Source organism: Colossoma macropomum, unplaced genomic scaffold (assembly GCF_904425465.1).
Source record: "Colossoma macropomum unplaced genomic scaffold, Colossoma_macropomum, whole genome shotgun sequence".
Lineage (NCBI taxonomy): Eukaryota > Metazoa > Chordata > Actinopteri > Characiformes > Serrasalmidae > Colossoma > Colossoma macropomum.
Window position 1 is genome coordinate 33651233 of NW_023494804.1, and position 19797 is coordinate 33671029.

General features: G+C 39.3%; 1 protein-coding gene across 4 annotated transcripts in view; it reads left to right on the forward strand.

The window, feature by feature from the left end:
- Positions 1-19797, forward strand: part of erg (ETS transcription factor ERG) — a 108684-nt gene that overhangs the window by 73689 nt on the left and 15198 nt on the right. For all 4 annotated transcript variants that reach the window (XM_036594602.1, XM_036594599.1, XM_036594603.1 and 1 more), the window contains one exon: positions 10708-10856. In XM_036594602.1, the coding sequence (XP_036450495.1) occupies positions 10708-10856 (149 nt within the window). The remainder of the gene's footprint in view (positions 1-10707; positions 10857-19797) is intronic.

Sequence of the window (19797 nt, forward strand, 5' to 3'; positions counted from 1 at the left end):
GGTAGGAATATGTCACTGGGTTGCAAATAACATAAGTTAACTAATCCTATACTTTAAGTATGCATTCCTCAGCTAATCTAATGCCATTTTAACACTGAACTCCAAAAATGATGTAACAGTAATGGATCCAGTTTATTAAGAGCATGTTAGTTGTATATTGTAACATGGCCAAAAGTATATATATAAATATATATATATATATTTATATAAAACTTGTGGGACATAGCATTCCACAAATGTGGGCATTAACCTCTTACCAAGCCATGAACAAAGTTTTATTACACACTTCTATAACCTAAGAAAAGCTCCATTGGTTTGCATTGAAGTCCCTGTACTGAATAAATAATAAGCCTTAGCATATAATAAGCCTGGAATGTTAAGGGGTGAATATGCCCGGCTTGGATTTATGGTCTTACTTCACTGTCATTCATCATTGTTCTCTCACTACAATACTCAGCGTGCATTATACACATACGTCATACAACCACCGGGAATCCATGTGGGGTCAACCAATCCTGACTGCTATACACGCCATTGATCTATAAGCTAATAAATACAACCAAGACAGAATAAGTGTAAGTCTCACTTCAGTCATCAGACGAAATTGATTAAAACAAAAATCTATCTTAATTCAGCACAAATGGACACCAGATACAAGTTCTCACCCTTTAAAGCCAGAAAAAAAGAAGCCAAACTGAGGTAAGATATCGAGATTTACCCTGTAAACTTTAACTTTTAGTTGTTCTCCTCATCTGACCGGTCATTTCTGTTATTTGAGTCATTCATTTTCTTCATTGTAATGATGATTTAAAAACACTTACTAAGATGCAATAAGATATTCAGCTCCCTGGTAGTAACGTTAGTCGCCTTTCTTTGGCTTTCACAGCTACTAAAAACAGCCCACCACCAAAAATCCATCCCAAAGTAGTTTTCCAAAGGTTCCTCCCATCTTCAAGAGCAACAGTAGGGGGTTTTCTTATCCTTTTCTTATGAGCAAGCTTCTTTACAATGGATGCAGCACTCGATACATTGTTCATTTTGCCCTGGGTGTCCCTTCAGCTGTTCGAGCCATGCAGTTTGCACAATGCTGACAGGTGAGAAAAGGGTTGTTTGAGATGAATCAAGCCAGACCGGCTCGATTAGCCTTGTAGCTGGAGTGCAAAACTAAAGAAGTAAACTTTAGACACCAAATGTGTCTTGAATGATTTAGGCTAAAGGGAAGATTGTATAAATTAGATTATCTATTCTGGCTAGGATGGCCCAATGCTGTTTATTTTTTAGGTGATGTCTCACATTCTTAAGACGCTTTATAGTATAAGTCAGTGAACCTGTCATAACAAAACAGTCAAAATCAAATCAAAGAGACAATGAAAGACAGATGCACAGATACTGGCAAGGCTGCTTATGCAGTTAATTTAATCTTTGTTACTGCACAAACACACAGAAACACACAGATGATAGCAATACGTTTTAGTATTTCTCTGTAATTGATCACATCCACAGTTTTATCTCTTTATCAAAAAAAGATGGAAAAACACCATATGGTGCTGTGGCTTTTATCCACCATCAGATGCACATCAGACCTTCATTCTTGGAAGGGCGACATGTTGTGATCTTCTGCCCGACCTGCTCGACTTTATCAAGTGGGAATTAATCACAGAACATAAAATACAGGCTGATGCTCTCTCTGCCACCTTTCCGCACAATGACAACAACAAAGAAACTCTTCTGAAAAAGGGTGAAGAGGTTAAAAGAGCTGGCAGGAGGGTTTCCAGCAATTTACTGTAACATTACCAGCATCTGACAAAGATGGTTTGCAATTTACGGTGTGCTACTTTACAAAACACAACAAACAACAACTGCAGTTATATAACATAAGGTTATATTGGTAACAGGATTGGCAGTTATTTAACTAAACAGTACATATGCTTTTTATTATTTTTTCACTACCTTTTCTGGGATGCATAGCTAGAGATATTTACTGAAAATGAACAATAATTGCACACTAAATTACTAACATACTTAACAGTGTGATCACGTGAGACAGCAAGACCATTGCATTGTTACAATCACAAAATGACACCATATATGTGCCATACATTCAACGATCACATCGTACATGCACAAAATCATACTGCACATGTGCAAAATCACACCAAAAATGCTCCATACATATTACAATCACTATATATATATGTACCAGGTAAAACATACGGCAGTTACATGCACTTATGGCAGTCTTTAAGACAACAAAGCTGGGGCTCCCGAGTGGCGCAACCATCTAAGCGTTGGCCCTCTCATCAGGAGATCGCGAGTTCGGTCCCTGGTGACAGCCATCCATGGCCGGGAGTCCAAGAGAGCACAGTTGGCCTCGCTCTCTGGGTGGGACGGCCCCTCCTTCTCTACCCATCACTCAGCGTGATGCTAGTCAGCGCAAGCGTCTGTTAGCTGACTTAACAGATCTGGCGGTTGATGCTTTCCTCCGAGCGCATTCAGCTGTCCAATGACGTTGCATGAGCGGCAGTTCGAGAAGATACGGCGTCTGGTTTCACGGATCTTGGAGGAAGCCTGGGCTATCCTTCACCTTCCTAGGGCTGGTAGTATCATGTGATTGGGGGAATCCGTACTAGTGGGTGGAATTGGAGACGACTAAATTGGGGAGAAAGTCAAAGAAAAAAAGACAACAAAGCTGGCAGTAACCAGTTGTCATTTTTATTGTAATGTTAAGGAACGAGCTAATTAACAAACACAGAATGACTAGCACTATTGAAGTACTTTTTACTGCTAGTTTTTATTTCCTTATTCATTTTTGCCAATGACAATAAAACTGGTCAGAACCTCCTTAATACACAGGAGTGATCACCCCATGGAGCTGAGACTGAGATTAGGTTTGGGTAAAACAGCAGGCTGACTGACTGGACTGGTCACAGTGGCAAGCTCCTCAAATTACCCAGCAAAACTGGAGCTGGAGCAGAATATCTCTCCCCAAAATCTTCCTCTGCCACAGGGAAATGTCCTTTTTGGCCTTCTTCCCAGTGAGTTTAGCCATGAGGAGAGCTTCATCAGAGTTTGGCACTGGACCAGGGACCAGAACTGGAATGTGTACAAAGAATGGGACAGAAGGACAGAAACCAGAAGGAGGACAGGGACAAGGAGTTTGCAGGCTGCCATCAACCACCCCTGTTTGGGAGGTTGGGGACCAGCAACAGAGAAGATAGAAGACGACAGTTCTTCTTTTTAACCCTACCCCTTGTTTTCGAGGGTCACCCTAACCCCTTGGAATGGAGTTACAAGGGGTAGTGCTTGAAATCTTGTCCTACAAAATGGGACCCTCAAATACATTGCTTCATTAACAACCTACTAGTGCTGCTCTGTAGGCGACCCGGCCCGTCTTCAGTGATAGCAGAGGAGGGAAAAGTTCAAGTTAATTCTTCAGTGATATGAAGCTGAAGTCAGCTATTTGCCAGCTTCTTGTTTGAATTTTCCCATTCCACCTTAAATGGTGAAGCAGTTACATTCTGGCGCTTCAGGCGTCAGAACTGCTGGACTATTTAAGGTGGAACAGGAAGGTTAGCTAGCTAGCTACTGAGACATTAGCATGCTATTAGCAATTTTTTATACTTGTTATGAAGAAAACGACTTTTGGTCGCTCGCGCAGCCATCTTGCCGGTTTTTCTTTTTTTCTCATAACATTCTGTTTGGAGTGTCTCTGAAAAGCCTCTATTTGGAGGGCCATGTACACCTAACACTTCGCCCTACCCCTCTATCTCAACAAAAATCAGGACACCCTACCCCTAGACGTGAATGTGCAAAACAGAGGGCTAAGGGCTAAGTGGTAGGGGCGAGGGGTGAAATGAGATTGGGCCTTGCTCTGCTGCAGGAGGAACGTCTTCTTTGGTCATGTTTTCCCTAACGAGTTCAGCCATGAAGCAAGCCTCATCTTTGACCATGAGAGTTCTGTCTCTCATAGACACTGGCACAGTAATAGGTAAAACATCTGAAGCTTGCTTTTAACAGTCCACTTTTGCTCCCTCTACAGTTGAATCCTTGGGCAGCTTTGTGTTCTGTAACGAGGCAGCAGCAAGCTGCTGGTATTGAGGAGTTGGTATCATTTGAAGTACAGTCAGAAATGAAGTGCATGAGTGTGTCCATAATAAACAAAGTGTTTACATCAACAACACAATTGGAAAAGAAAACATGAACCAAAATATTAATAAGACCAAGAACCAACAGAGAAGACTAACATTAAAGCCAGGCAAGGAACAAAGGTGAGGGTTAAATATACAGAGACAGGTCATGAGGAACAGCAGGAAACATTGATTATTAGGAGGAGCTAAACACAGAGGAGGGACATAACAAGGGAGACATTCTCAGACGCAGAGCCTGGATGGAGGAATCATGACAATAAGTTAAAGCGCATGGACCTAAATGGGAATGGGCTGGCAAATGTGCACTGAGAAAACCCCCATGATTGCCTGACGGAACAGCGTCAGGCACTTATGAGTATTTGAGTGAAACCAACAGCTCCTCTGGGACTGAGTTTAGTTTTTTTTACGAAGGCGAGAGGAAGTTTCAGGTGGTCTGATCAACTGCCGCTTTAGTTTATAAGTAGATGCACACTCGTGTGTATGGTGGTGTGCGCTTTTGTGGGTTTGTGTACTGAGCTCTAAAGCGCAGGTGTGTTCTGAGGGTGTACTGTGCATGCACTCAGCCAAAGCAAGGAAATAAGCACAGATTTTTATTTACAATTAAGTCATTTTGCCAACAAACAGCCACATGTTTACCGAAATCTAGCATAGCCAAATATGTTTTCCCCACAATATTCCATTAGTTTGCAATGTTGTTCTCTTATTCAAGTATATTATATTATTACTTCACTTCTACATTACTTTCAGTGCTTTATTTAGAAAGAAATGGCCAATTACAGTAAACATCACTAACAAGAACGCTAATCACGGCCTTTCCTCTAAACAAGAAACAGTCAATTATGCTTCATTAAAATTATGAATGGATGATTCTATTTTAGCCAGCAGGAAGATTTCAAAAACAGCATAAATGTTTATGAATTAAATGTAAAATTTACAGAGCTGTCTGGCCTCTTTAGAGCCATCTTACATAAAACAATTTGATCGTTATTATTCAGTTTCATATAAGCTAGCAGTGGACTGGAACTGGTTCGTCCAGTGCACTGATTGAAATATACACCAATCAGGCATAACATTATGACCACCTCCTTGTTTCTACGCTCATTGTCCATTTTATCAGCTCCACTTACTATATAGGTGCCCTTTGTAGTTCTACAGTTACAGACTGTAGTCCATCTGTTTCTCTGCATACTTTGTTAGACCCCTTTTACCCTGTTCTTCAGTGGTCAGGACCCCCATGGACCCTCACAGAGCAGGTACTATTTGGGTGGTGGATCATTCTCAGCACTGCAGTAACACTGACGTGGTGGTGGTGTGTTAGTGTGTGTTGTGCTGGTCTGAGGGGATCAGACACAGCAGTGCTGCTGGAGTTTTTAAACACTGTGTCCACTCACTGTCCACTCTATTAGACACTCCTACCTTGTCAGTCCACCTTGTAGATGTAAAGTCAGAGACAATAGCTCATCTGCTGCTGCACAGTTTGTGTTGGTCATCATCAGTGGTCACAGGACGCTGCCCGCAGGACGCTGTTGGCTGGATATTTTTGGTTGGTGGACTATTCTCAGTCCAGCAGTGACACTGAGGTGTTTAAAAACTCCAGCAGCACTGCTGTGTCTGATCCACTTGTACCAGCACAACACACACTAACACACCACCACCACATCAGTGTTACTGCAGTGCTGAGAATGATCCACCACCCAAATAGTACCTGCTCTGTGAGGGTCCATGGGGGTCCTGACCACTGAAGAACAGGGTAAAAGGGGGCTAACAAAGTATGCAGAGAAACAGATGGACTACAGTCTGTTTTTCATGACTGTTATATTGTTACACCACAAATAAGCGCAGACAATGCGATATCCAAACCATGCTAACGTTAGCCTGTTTAGCTGTGCAGCTGAGCCAGGCATGTTTTAGACACATTTTAAATAAAAAATGAGAAAACAGAAGACCCTCAATCACCTCCCGTTGTCTAATTCATTGCGTCTGAAGCAGCTGAGTTTGTTTTCAAGGCAGACATAAGGGAATGGCCAGTCTTTTGGGGTTAGCCTTAGGTGGAACGGGAAAATTCTAACAAAGATCTGCCGAATAGGAAGTCAACTTCAGCCTTGTAGAAATTAAGACATGAAACAACATTTAGCAGCTTTTTACATAAGTAGAATAAAAGGAACAAAGTGGCTAAAGAACTAAAGGACTAAACTGTAAACTGTAGTTATACAGTAGTGTGAAGTAGATTGATTTTCCTCGCAGAAGTGAAATTTTTAGCCTTTAGAAATAGTAAAGTACAAATTTGTTTTTTTTAGTACATGTAACTACTCTAGTAAATGTATCTAGGTAATACCCGGTTATTGGTTAATATGATACCTCGGTTGGCAGACTCTTGAGTGGGACAGTTATAAGTGCTTGGGGCAGTGCGTGTCCTTGGCAGGCTGATGTGAGTATGATGGGACATTCCAGCAGTGATCCACCACATCTGCTGCTCAGCCTGGGGCCAGATGTGCACACAGGGCCCGAGCTGGTGCTGCACACTGCGCTTCGCACACACTGCTTCATGAATACAAATACCCTGTCAGAGACAGAGCGACCGCTCATCCTCAGAAACCCTCTCATGCAGCTCAGCTGTTTCTACACTGCCTGAAGTTTCTCAGCTGTTTTTTAACACAACATATCTATCTATCTATCTATCTATCTATCTATCTATCTATCTATCTATCTATCTATCTATCTAACTCTCTCTCCCTCTCTCTCTCTCTCTCTCTCTCTCTATATATATATATATATATATATATATGTGTAACTTGGGCCAAAATATTTTCAATATGTAGTTTGAAACAGTAGTTTCGAAATGAAGTTGACCTTTTTAAGTTGACCTCAAGTTGAGGACATTAGAGTTTACTCAACTTAAAAAAGCTCACATTTCTTAATATTGCATCTTAAGTAGGTAAACAATAGACAATATTTCTGTTTTCCCTCTCTCTCAATTTCTCCACAAGCTGGGACTCATTTAAATAACACAACCAGGCGTTTTTTCCTCATGGGTTCCCAGTTATGGACAGCTGTGACATCGCCAGGTTCAAACTCTGACCTCTTGACGAAGGGCCAAATGCTTAAGTACAAACATGGCAGACTTCAAATTTTACATTAATTGAACATGAGATAATAAGTTTACATAACAAAAAGTAAGAAACATTTTTGTTAGCTATTAATTTGACATTAAATTTAAAAAAATTGCAAAACTTAGATTTTAAGTTTTTGTATTAAGTTAAATAAGACATTTTAAGTTTCCCTACTGAAGCATGTTGTGTTGGGTAAACTACAATTATCATTTTAGCCCAGTATATTTCACATTTTATTTTTTACAGTGCTGCTGTAAACAACCAGTGTCATTACCCATTGCTCACCTTTAATGCAGCATTACAGACTGAACTGGAGAATCTAAACAAAAAACCTACACGGTTGACAATGACAAAAACAAGCAAAATGGATCCAAAGCCAACATTTAGCATGAGGATAACATGTTAAACCAAAGAAAAAAGAAAAATGAACCTTTATTTGAATAAAAAATGAAACTTTCTTTGAATAATTTACATAAACAGCCAGGTGTAAACACCCCAGAACACACTGCGACCAGATTATGACCACATTTGACATGATCAGAGACAGATTGTCACTGAATTTAACACAAGTGTAAATGGAAAAAGTAAAATCAGATCTCATCTGGTCACAATGGGGACACGTTTAAGTAAAAAAAAAAACTAAATGGAATTAGGCCAGAGATAGGTCAGACATCAAACATGTTAACCGCTATTGTCTGAAGAAAACCTTGTATCTCCAAAATGGTAACTTTATGGGAAAAGGAAAAAACATGCTTTACTTTTAATGTAAGTCAATGGAACCAGACTTTTTTCCAAGTCATTTTGGGCCGTTTCCTTTAGTCCATTCATCGTGGAATTTACACATGATGTACAGAACAACATGCATTTACAAATTATGTCAAAAACTGAAAAACGTCAAAAATGGAGATACAAGGTTTTGTTCCAACAGGTATTTGTTCTTGCTTAGCTACAAGTAACAGTGAGAAAATCTAAATTTTGAAAAAAAAAGCACTGTGATCCCTCATTTCTGTCAAGTAGTGCACATTCTTTTGTTCATTTTGGAGCAAAATTGGAGTCTGCTTAGGAGAGAATCTGACCGCTGGACAGCAGTAAATTACACCTCTCCTTAAATTAAGATGTCCAGTTTTTGTCATGCAGTATGAGAGATTATTGAAGATGTGAAACGCAGGCAAGCAATGTTAAGGAGTAAAATGAATCATGGCTTTCTCCTCCCAGCTGTTTAGCTCTTAGAAGTTTGGCTACATGTGTGACATGTTTTTTGAATGTCATTCTATAATTGATTACATGCAATCATAGACAAACGTTTGAACACCACCAGTCAAATTACATGTGTAGTTGATTTTCTAAGTTAAGATATTATTTATTTGCTGAGTTTAACATGTTAGAAAAATATATGTAACATAAAGTATCATTTGTGCCATAACTTTTGCACAGGCCATATTTTATGTTTTTTTACCCAATATGTTAAATTTAACAAATAAACAGTAATTGTGCATTAAAATGTGCAGAGGTACAGGATGTGTTAATTTATCTTCTCTCAGAAAATCAACAAAGAGGGGTTCAAACTTTTGCATATGACAATATTTATGTTGTTAATTTACAGCTGAGTTCTGTATCCACAGAACTGGGTCTTTTCTGTTTGTTTTAATGTCAAAAAATATATGAAATACATGAAAATGTATTAGGATGGCTTTCATCAACATAAGAGGCTTAAAAGAATGTCATGTAAACCTGTAGTTCCATTGTGAACTACAACTATTGTTACTATTACTAAACCATTTTAAGGCACTTTTTAACATTAAATTGACGCCTCTAGCCAATATATTGTCACTTTCCAAAGAAAAAACAAGTATCTTCAAAATAGTAACTTTAAAAAGGCAAAATGTTCTTCATTTTTTATATAAGTGCATATGAAGAGACTTTATTCCAAGCCATTTTGGAGCATTTCTATTGGTCCATTTATCATGATGTAGAGGGCAGCTGCTGGGCTTAAATAATGTACAAAAAATTAAAATCACAAAAATGGGGATACTTTTTTTAACAGCGACAATATGTTGTCCTCATAAGCTATAATCAGCCCGCCTCTCATGCACCAAAATGCGGCCATGTTTTGGTTTCAAGCGCCATGACTGCACAGACCAAACAGGAAGTGGTGGTCATGCAGGCATAAACACTCACTCACAAGATGTTTAGTTTATACAATATGTAACAGTGGAGGACTCTGGATGCACAAACACTGCAATAAATTATGCAGCTTCTAAACTTAAAAGAGTAAATAACCTGGTTGACTTGAAGTTTGAGGTCACATTAAGTAAACAGAGGAATAATTTGTGTTTTACGTTTGTTAGCTTGATATTAAACATTCAATAAATGCAGCATTTCAAGTTAAGATTACTTCCTTTTATTAGTTTTTACAGTGTAATTTTATTAGTCTTCTATGTACACTTTCAAAAAATAGAGGTGTCAACAGGAGTTTTTGGAATGAAACCCTAGATCAACCACTTTTGGTTGCTTGGGGAACTTTTCAATGGCTCATTCTTTAAAGAACCTTTGAGATACGTGTGCAAAGAGCCCACATAATGTAAAGGTTCTATAGCAGTTAGATTTTTCTTAGAACTGCAGGTCTTAGCCAAGAAATCTTTTTTAAGTGTAGGCTTAACCCTTGTGTGGTGTTGATGTGTTTGTTACTCAGTGGTCTGGTGGACCCACCACATTATTGTTATTTAAATCAATACAGCCAAAACAATTTATGTAAAAATACCAGAAGTGTAAAACATCACAAGTGTCCAGTGTAGGGTTCTCCTTTAGCAGCTGTAGCCAGTCAGCAGCCTGTCCATGTTGTCCACCCTCACACACACACACGCACACACATACACACACACACACACACACACACACACACTCACAGCAGGCCATGTAGGAGGAGAACAGAGTGAAGGACACAGCACCTCCACACTTTTACCCCCCCGCGGGTTCAGCCCAACACCACATGTGTAATATAAATGTGTAGGGGGTGAACAGAGTGAAGACACTGAAAATGGGTTATTTTATATGTTCTTCACAGAAAATGAGCAAAGGCCAAGAAATCTGGGGTTGAAATAATAATAAGTTTTTCTTTTGGTAAACATTGAATTTGGGTCCCACAGACCTGAACACCACACAAGGGTTAAGTATAGTCTTTGTTTGTCTGCCCTGACAGAGCTTCAGCTTACAGTAAAGCTTAGCTTCACTTCACTTTTATACACTCCTGTTTGCTTGTGTGTGTCTCTGTAGTACATTCAGATCATAAAACCTCCTATTCTACTCACAAAAGTGTCATCGAAAGTGACTAGAATCTGAATTTCGGCAGAATTGTTTAAAAGAGCAATGAGTGACAGTTAAGACGGTTCAAATAACTTCATGTTCTTTATGATGTGTGTTTAGATGTGTTTTGATTTGTGTGTGTGCAGGAGCTCTCCTGATGACTGCGGCGTGGGTAAAGGGAAGATAGCAGGAGGAGGAGACGGTGCTCCAATGACTTACAGCAACTACATGGAAGACAAACACATCCCCCCACCTAACATGACCACCAACGAGCGTAGAGTCATCGTTCCTGCAGGTCTCACACACACACACACACACACACACACACACACACACACACACACACACATAATATGTATGTATATACAGGGAGATTCACTTGAACGAGGCCCCGAATATTCTGCTGTAACTCCCGTTAGGATGAAGCAATCTGAACCAAAAAAGTACAAAATGCACCCGGAAGTTGCAAACGGAGGTTAAACATCACGACGGCTGTCCAGCGCCTACCTCATCGCTCCGACGCAGGGGCATCCTCCCGCATACTGAGGAGCACATGGCATGCTGTTTCGTTCAGATTGCTTCGTCCTAGCGAGAGTTATTGCAGAATATTCAGGGCCTCTTTCGAGTGAATCTCCCTGTATGTATATATTATTATATATATATTTATCTACAGCTATTTATAGCCCATAATGTCTTTGGCCACCCATGGCAAACATATCTAACCATCTAAAAGCTAAAAAACACACCAAGAATTCATCAATTGCACTGCATTTGGGACAAACACCCTTCTGTAAATATTTCTAGTAGCTCTTTGCATCACTGGTGGGCAGGGTGTTGGACGGTGGGGGCTACTTTCATTGCATCTTTAATGTTATAAAAGGGATTTAAAGCACCAGTCTCATCGCACTGCTACTGTTTCTCATGCTCGAACTTTTTTTACCTGCCATTTTCAGTTTACATGATAGTTTACATGATACGTCAACACTAGTTCTGTCACTAGTTCACTAGTTCTGTCTGACTTCTCTCAGTAACATTACCTTAAATTTCCCAACCCATAAGAGTGTAAGGTACGTCACTCTTATTTGTTATGTATGGCATTAAATTTATGTCATGATGAAAAATCTATGCTATACAAGTAATGTAGTTTTAAACTAAAATCAAGATGAAGCACATTGAGGTGTATCGTAAACTAACACAGCTTCATGACATTTTCAGTTTGCGTTATACCCCAGATCTGACCAGAGCTTTACTGGCAAGCTAACTGCTATCATCACACAGTGTTTATGCCCTCAGGTGGCTTTTGTTACCATGCTATCTACATGTTTTCACATCATTGCCAAGAAAGCAGCCACCTAGCTGCTAAATGCTTGCAATGTTTGAATGAGTCACCAAGTCCCTACTTGCATTATCACAGGCTTACTTAACACTGAGGTTACACAAGGCTAAGCGCTTGCTTTCTGTTCACCAGCTTCTTGTTTGAATTTTCTGTTCCATCTTAAATGATGCATCAGTTACACCCTGGCTCCTGTCCAGTCTAAAGCGCAAGCACAGTGAAAGGCAGAGCAGTGGAGTTTTTACAACTTTTAGCTACATTTGAAGATTTTTTTCAAATCTAACTTTGGTTAGTGATCATCAAGTATCCTTAGATAGATAGATGGATATCATCCCATATCTTTAGGATTATTGAGTTTTGATATTTGCAGTCCAGTTGCCTCAATATTAGGACAACTTTGTCTATAAAGATATTTTTTTAAATAAAATAATAATAAATAATAAAAAAAAAAACTTCTATTTGAGCCCTTTTGTAATTGTAATTGGTATTCAAGATTGATAACTGTTTCAGTAGTTGTCCTATTCATCTCCACCAGTGGCGGCTGACAAATGGTTTACTCTCTCCTACTAAAAATCATCTCCTTACGTTTATAACCAAGGTGCATCCATTTGAAGGCAGTGACATGCTTCAAATGTTGTATGTCAGCAGATCTTTTCTTCTCATTAAGCAATCCATAGAAAACTACATAGGAGATACAACACATACTTGAGTTTTCCCATATGAACTCACAATAATAATTGACAATATAATCAAAATAATAACTCAGTTTGATTGCGATTCTGGGAATGATTTAGTGCATTGTGAAACTTCAAATTTCATCACCATTCATTTCAGTTAGACTATTCTGATGTAATGCTTTTAACCCTGTTGAACCAGCTGCCTTGCCACAGATCCGTTCTAAGACTTTGCTGATGGCCCCTGTGACTTGTTTAAATATGCCACCAGAGGAGTTACAGCCACAGTGAAACATATCAGCGTGTGGAATACTTTCTGTGTGCTAACTTGTTTCCCACCACTGTGTAGAAGATGTATGAGCTCATTTAGAGTGCAGTTTAAATCAGCAATAGCTTTTTATTGTTTTTCTCAGTCAGAGTAAAGATGAACTGTGACTGATGTGAGACTTATATTCCTATTCATTGTTTATAAAAATTGTAATTAACATGGTTACACAGTTACAAAATACAACTGAACACACAAAGGTGCCTGGAGAAACTATATACAACGTTTAAAATGTTTAGTATGTACAATTTTTATTTATTTTTTTTTTGTTTAGCAATTTATTTTGTCTTCAGAAATGAGTACATACATTATTGAAGTTTGTAATAGTTGGTTATAATCGGTTTGATTGTTCCAAAATCAGTGCATTTGAATTGCTACCTTCAGATTGATGTCTTTCACATGTATATATTACAATTCTCTGCTTGTTTCCTTCTGGCTGCCGTACAGAAGCTGCTCTGTGTGAGTGTGTGTGTGTGTGTGTGTGTGTGTGTGTGTGCTGTAAGTGCACTCCTCTTGTCTAGACTGTTTCCTTTGGTCAGAAACCCTGAGAGGATGGGGAAGCGCTGGACTTTGCCAGTGAGAGAGAGAGAGAGAGAGAGAGAGAGAAAGAGAGAGAGAGAGAGAGGTTTTCTTATCTGTGCCCCCCACTGGATCATTCAGTGAGGATTCTTCATTCTTCACCCTGTCCAGGAGTTTAGTCTTCCTCTGGATCTAAGAGGGTCTTACTGAGGAAATAAAATCCAAAATGACCATTTCCTACTCCAGCCTGTTACCTCTCCAAAACACTACCCCTTTAAAGTCTAGACACATGAACTTAATAATCCGAAGACTGCAGAAAATCTGATTTTGTCCGTTATCCGATCAACGCATTTAGATGCACTTGAGTAATCAGATAATGGGGAAACTCCAGGTCTACAGTAATCAGATTTCTGCTTTGCAACCAGCCAATAAACTCACAGAAGAAGACGTGAAGTAAACGTAACATAAAACTCAAACTTCATGCCGCAGCTTTTTTTTTATAATCATCGCACTACTTTAGCTGAAAATATGAACATACACCATCAAGAAGATGACGAATATTTAAGTCCTTCATTTCGTCAAGCATGTAGTCTTTTTCGTTGTCGCTCCAAAAGTATTTTGCTGCGTCTTGCGGCGACGCTGTTCGCTTATTTCCGGTACCGCGGTCTGTTTACACACATGCGCAGACTGAGAAATCCAAAAGAAATCAGAGTAAGAGTTTACATGCGCTGAGAAATCTGATTACTGAGCCAAAATCCAGCTCTCTTTATCAGATTTCTTAATCAGATTTCTAGACCTTATTCCGATATAAAAAATCAGATTGTGCCGACCATTTGAATAATAAGATAACTGCAGAAATACAATTATGATCAGATTATTGAGTGCATGTAAACACACTCACTGTTGTTTTGCTTACTATTTAAATGTAATAAATCAATAATTATATAGTTAGATATATATTGTGAAAATGTAAATAATATTTCTCTCTGCGAAACATGATCAAAGTTTTCATCAAATTCAAATCAAAATATGTCCTCCTCTACGTACAAACACAAACACGGTACCGATTGAAGGTATAGAATCCACACTTGCAACATTTCTCCACTTGTTGTGAGAAATAATTAAAATCAAATTGCATCATGTTTTGTTATCACTTTTGAAAATGGTCAGCTCCAAATGTTTATAGACTAAGTAGATTTACATCATTGACGTGCAGATACACACATACTGTATGATTTGTAGTATAATATGATTATATGATAATATGATTTACACTATTAAGAATTGTTATTAAGTGCCATCAAGTCATTTTCAATGCGTTGTGAACATTCTGCAGAATATCCAGTCTTCTGCTTGGTTCTTTAGGCCTCTAAATGGCTTCCTCATGATTCCTCTGATTAGATCCATCCATCTTGTTGCTGGTTGTTCCTCTTCCTCTTCTACCTTCAACTGCTCCAAGCATAATGAGTTTTTCTAATGAATTGGTTCTTCTCAGAATTTGTCCAAAATAAGATTAAAGCTTCAATTATCTGGTTATCTGGGCTTTGAGGGGGGAAGAGGCTTGATTTATTCAAGGATCTCAAAAGCCTGTGCCATACAGACACTGCAGGTATTTATACAGTGCTGTGCATGACATGAAAAACTATACAGAAAGCTGTTTATCTGAACTCGAATCATTTATTTGTTAAAAACATTAAAACTAGAATAAACAAAATAAATAATACCTGGTGATTTTATATGTGGCAGTGTGTTAGCATATCCATTTCCAAAGTTCTCCTCGAGGAACTCCAGGAGTTACAGTTACTTTCTGCCTCAGTTAATCAGTCTTTCATTACATTAAATCAGGTGAGCTGCTGAAGGAATTTGAGAAGTTAGAACCAAACCTGTGACCTTCTAAATGTATTCTTCTTATAACCAACCATATTAAAACACCTCTTAGTGCATTTTACTGTATTTTTGTTTATTTGTATTTAGTGTACTGTTATACAGAATTTTTTGTGGATAATCAACTTCCTGTAGAAACAAGTTTAAACCATTTTAAAGGCTGCCAAAGGCTTTTTCACAGTGCTGTATATTTGAATTATTCTGCCAAATTTTCGTTCAAGTTTTTAATTGTCTCGGACCGAAATCATTTTGTTTTGAGTGACTCTAAACTGTAATTACATTTATTTTATTAAAACAAATAAGTGAACGTTCCACTTGTCACTACCAAAACAATCATAGCACTACTGAAACTTTACCAAATGTTTCCATAGTAACCGTTTCAGTCGTGACAATTGTAGCTCATATTGAGCAGAACTCAAACATGCTAGCCTTTGAACAGTTGTACACACATAAAATCATAATATTTTTATGAAAACATAGAAAGGTTACTTAACTGCAGAAAATATCTGTTTGGGCGGTGACAATTTTTAATGTTACACTGATTTTCAGACTTTGGGACACGTTTACTAACTGCTTACGATGTGGCCATGAGGGACAGGGATGCAGCCTCACTTCCTGCCCTAAAATGCAGGGATGTGGCTAAAATAAGGCTTCACCCATGGACTAAAACTCTCTGTGCTTCAGTACTGACAGGAAAATGTGGGACAGCATTTTTGGAATAAAGTTTATTTATGTAAATCTTTCAACTTCCATTTAAAAAAAACAAAAACAAAACAATTGGCTGTATTATTTTTACAAGTTGGAATTTAGGGGTTAGGGATTGGGATAAGCAATACAAAGTACCATATAAATTATGCTTTTGTATATGTTTAGCTTATTTCTATCTCCATTAATGCCTTGGGATTGATTAGGTCATAACATAATTCTTTTTTTAAATAGGTTATAAAATTAAAGGAAAGTTTTTTAAACTGTGAGACTAGCTTGAATATATATATATACATATATATATATATATGTGTGTGTGTGTGTGTGTGTGTGTGTGTGTGTGTGTGTGTGTGTGTATATATATATATATATATATATGTACACGGCCCATTATTAGTTTCGTTTCGTCCACATTGAGTGTGTGTGTATTCATGTGCGTGCATGTGCTGAGTTGAGTTGAGCAATGCATTCTGTCCTCCCAGTGCAACTTCCTCCTCAACTGAAGCTGACAGGCACAGTGAGGCGGTGCATTTAGTGCATCCTGTTTTTGCTGTGTGGAGGGACAATGGACGCAGGGGACACAGGAATGCAGCGAGAGGGCAGGAAGCACATCCCTCAGAGCGCAGAGCTTAACTGATTTGTGAGGTCTCCTCATAAAGGGGCCGGCAGACCTCAGTGGGGCTACCTGCTAAAACGAAGGTTAAGACAACACAGCATGAAAAAAAGAACTGAACACAATGTCACATGACTGCTTCATATTGTGAGGTTATTAAAGTTAATAGTCATTCTGTTAACATAGTTTAAGCTCAGTAACCTCAAAATGTTTAACGGTCAACTTACTAGTTAACACTGTATTTTAGTGAGTGCGTATTGGGAGCTTGGTCTTGCTTTTTGTCCCATAAAGCCCAAATTAGACTCTTCCAAATAGTTTATCAACTATGCATTGAACTATATTCATTAAGACCTTCATTAGTACATAATTGGAAGCCTGCTATGTTAAAATCACTATTAATTACATTATTCATTGTAACAATATACAGTAAACACTTTGTTGTATATTGTTATGCACATTATTTAAAATGAAGCAAATTTATAATCTAAATTCACTTTGTATTACTGTATAATTACCACCACTTGAATCCTATGGGTTGAGGTTGAGCTAATAAGTTTTTAAGAAGTCCTCTAATACTTGAAGATGTGTTTCATAGTGAAGTTTTCATAGTTGAGGAAGAGTGAACAGGGCGACATGAACTCCTCTGTAGGGTTGAGGAAGAGTGAACAGGGCGACATGAACTCCTCTGTAGGGTTGAGGAAGAGTGAACAGGGCGACATGAACTCCTCTGTAGGGTTGAGGAAGAGTGAACAGGGCGACATGAACTCCTCTGTAGGGTTGAGGAAGAGTGAACAGGGTAAAATGAACTCCTCTATAGGGTTGAGGAAGAGTGAACAGGGCAACATGAACTCCTCTGTAGGGTTGAGGAAGAGTGAACAGGGCGACATGAACTCCTCTGTAGGGTTGAGGAAGAGTGAACAGGGCGACATGAACTCCTCTGTAGGGTTGAGGAAGAGTGAACAGGGTGACATGAACTCCTCTGTAGGGTTGAGAAAGAGTGAACAGGGTGACATGAACTCTTCTGTAGGGTTGAGGAAGAGTGAACAGGGCAATATGAACACCTCAGCGTTAAGGAAGGGTGAACAGGGTGGTATGAACTCCTCTGTAGGGTTGAGGAAGAGTGAATAGGGTGGTATGTATTCCTCTGTAGGGTTGAGGAAGAGTGAACAGGGTGACATGAACTCCTCTGTAGGGTTGAGGAAGAGTGAACAGGGCGACATGAACTCCTCTGTAGGGTTGAGGAAGAGTGAACAGGGCAATATGAACACCTCAGCGTTAAGGAAGGGTGAACAGGGTGGTATGTATTCCTCTGTAGGGTTGAGGAAGAGTGAACAGGGCGACATGAACTCCTCTGTAGGGTTGAGGAAGAGTGAACAGGGCGACATGAACTCCTCTGTAGGGTTGAGGAAGAGTGAACAGGGCGATATGAACTCCTCTGTAGGGTTGAGAAAGAGTGAACAGGGTGACATGAACTCTTCTGTAGGGTTGAGGAAGAGTGAACAGGGCAATATGAACACCTCAGCGTTAAGGAAGGGTGAACAGGGTGGTATGAACTCCTCTGTAGGGTTGAGGAAGAGTGAATAGGGTGGTATGTATTCCTCTGTAGGGTTGAGGAAGAGTGAACAGGGTGACATGAACTCCTCTGTAGGGTTGAGGAAGAGTGAACAGGGCGACATGAACTCCTCTGTAGGGTTGAGGAAGAGTGAACAGGGCAATATGAACACCTCAGCGTTAAGGAAGGGTGAACAGGGTGGTATGTATTCCTCTGTAGGGTTGAGGAAGAGTGAACAGGGCGACATGAACTCCTCTGTAGGGTTGAGGAAGAGTGAACAGGGCGACATGAACTCCTCTGTAGGGTTGAGGAAGAGTGAACAGGGCGATATGAACACCTCTGTAGGGTTGAGGAAGAGTGAACAGGGCGATATGAACACCTCAGCGTTAAGGAAGGGTGAACAGGGTGGTATGAACTCCTCTGTAGGGTTGAGGGAGAGTGAACAGGGTGGTATGAACTCCTTTTGAGTTGCCAGTATTTATACTTAAATCACTATCCGGGTTCGTTCGTCATGGGAAATAGAAAAATATAAGAGAAACAATTCATTGAAACAGCAATGATGCATGAGCCCTTGAGCACATGTGCATGTTGCCAAGTACTTGACTGAGACAGCAGAGATAGCGTGGCCAGCTCTGGCAAGACTGATGTATTATTAATTTAAAATATATTTCTTGAACAAACTAGCATGTTGGCACAAATTCCACTGAGCCTGTACAAAGATGAAGCTCTAATAGTATCAAGTGCTCTTGCGGTTAGCTGTGTAAGCTAAAATAGCTCATCTGAAGCAGCATCCAGTACCCATCAAAACCTACTGATTTTCTAAACAGGAAAGCATGCAGCCCTACATTTAACGTTAGCAAAGATTTTTTTGTGGCGTTTATTTTCCCTGTGGTTAATCAATTACCTGTTTATGAGCCCTGATGGATTCTCAGTTCTCAAAATTAGTTGAAATGCACATCCCCAGCGGGAACTCCATCCACTTTCGACATTCAGGGCTACAGCACAGCATGTACTTTTCAGACGTTGGGTTGTCATGACACTTTTTTTGGGTGAAATGACGTAGCATGTAATAACAGCTGACTTTGTAGCTTAGTGTGTGTCACATAATGCTGATGCTGTGACAAATATAAAAATATAATTAAATATAATGGCCACACTAAGAGCTCTGTTTTGTTTTGTTCATATCATATTTTAAGCATTGTGTTAGTGAGCTACGGTGTCCATGTCATTTCACCCCAGAAAGCGGCATGATACTACGTAATGTCAGAGCAAAATCAGTGTCACCTGACATAAATGTTTATGTAGGCTTATGTCAGCTGTCATGAAGGGCTTAGGTAGGTGTCATGTAGGCCATAAACAATGACCTACAGTAAAGTGTTATCATAAAGAAGTTATTAGTAATTTGCATTCCCCAAAACTTGTCTGGTACTCAAACGCCTGTTTTCATTCCTGAACATCTGCCTTATCAAAGCCACAAAAAAGTCAGTCAACTCAACCACCATAGTTGACTATGTGGTCTATGATAGTGACCCAGATGTCATATAAATTATTCTGTGGACTTTACCTTCTCCTGCATGCTCCTCATCCTCTCCCCTTAGGCCATAATACCACCACACATTGGGCAGCTCTTC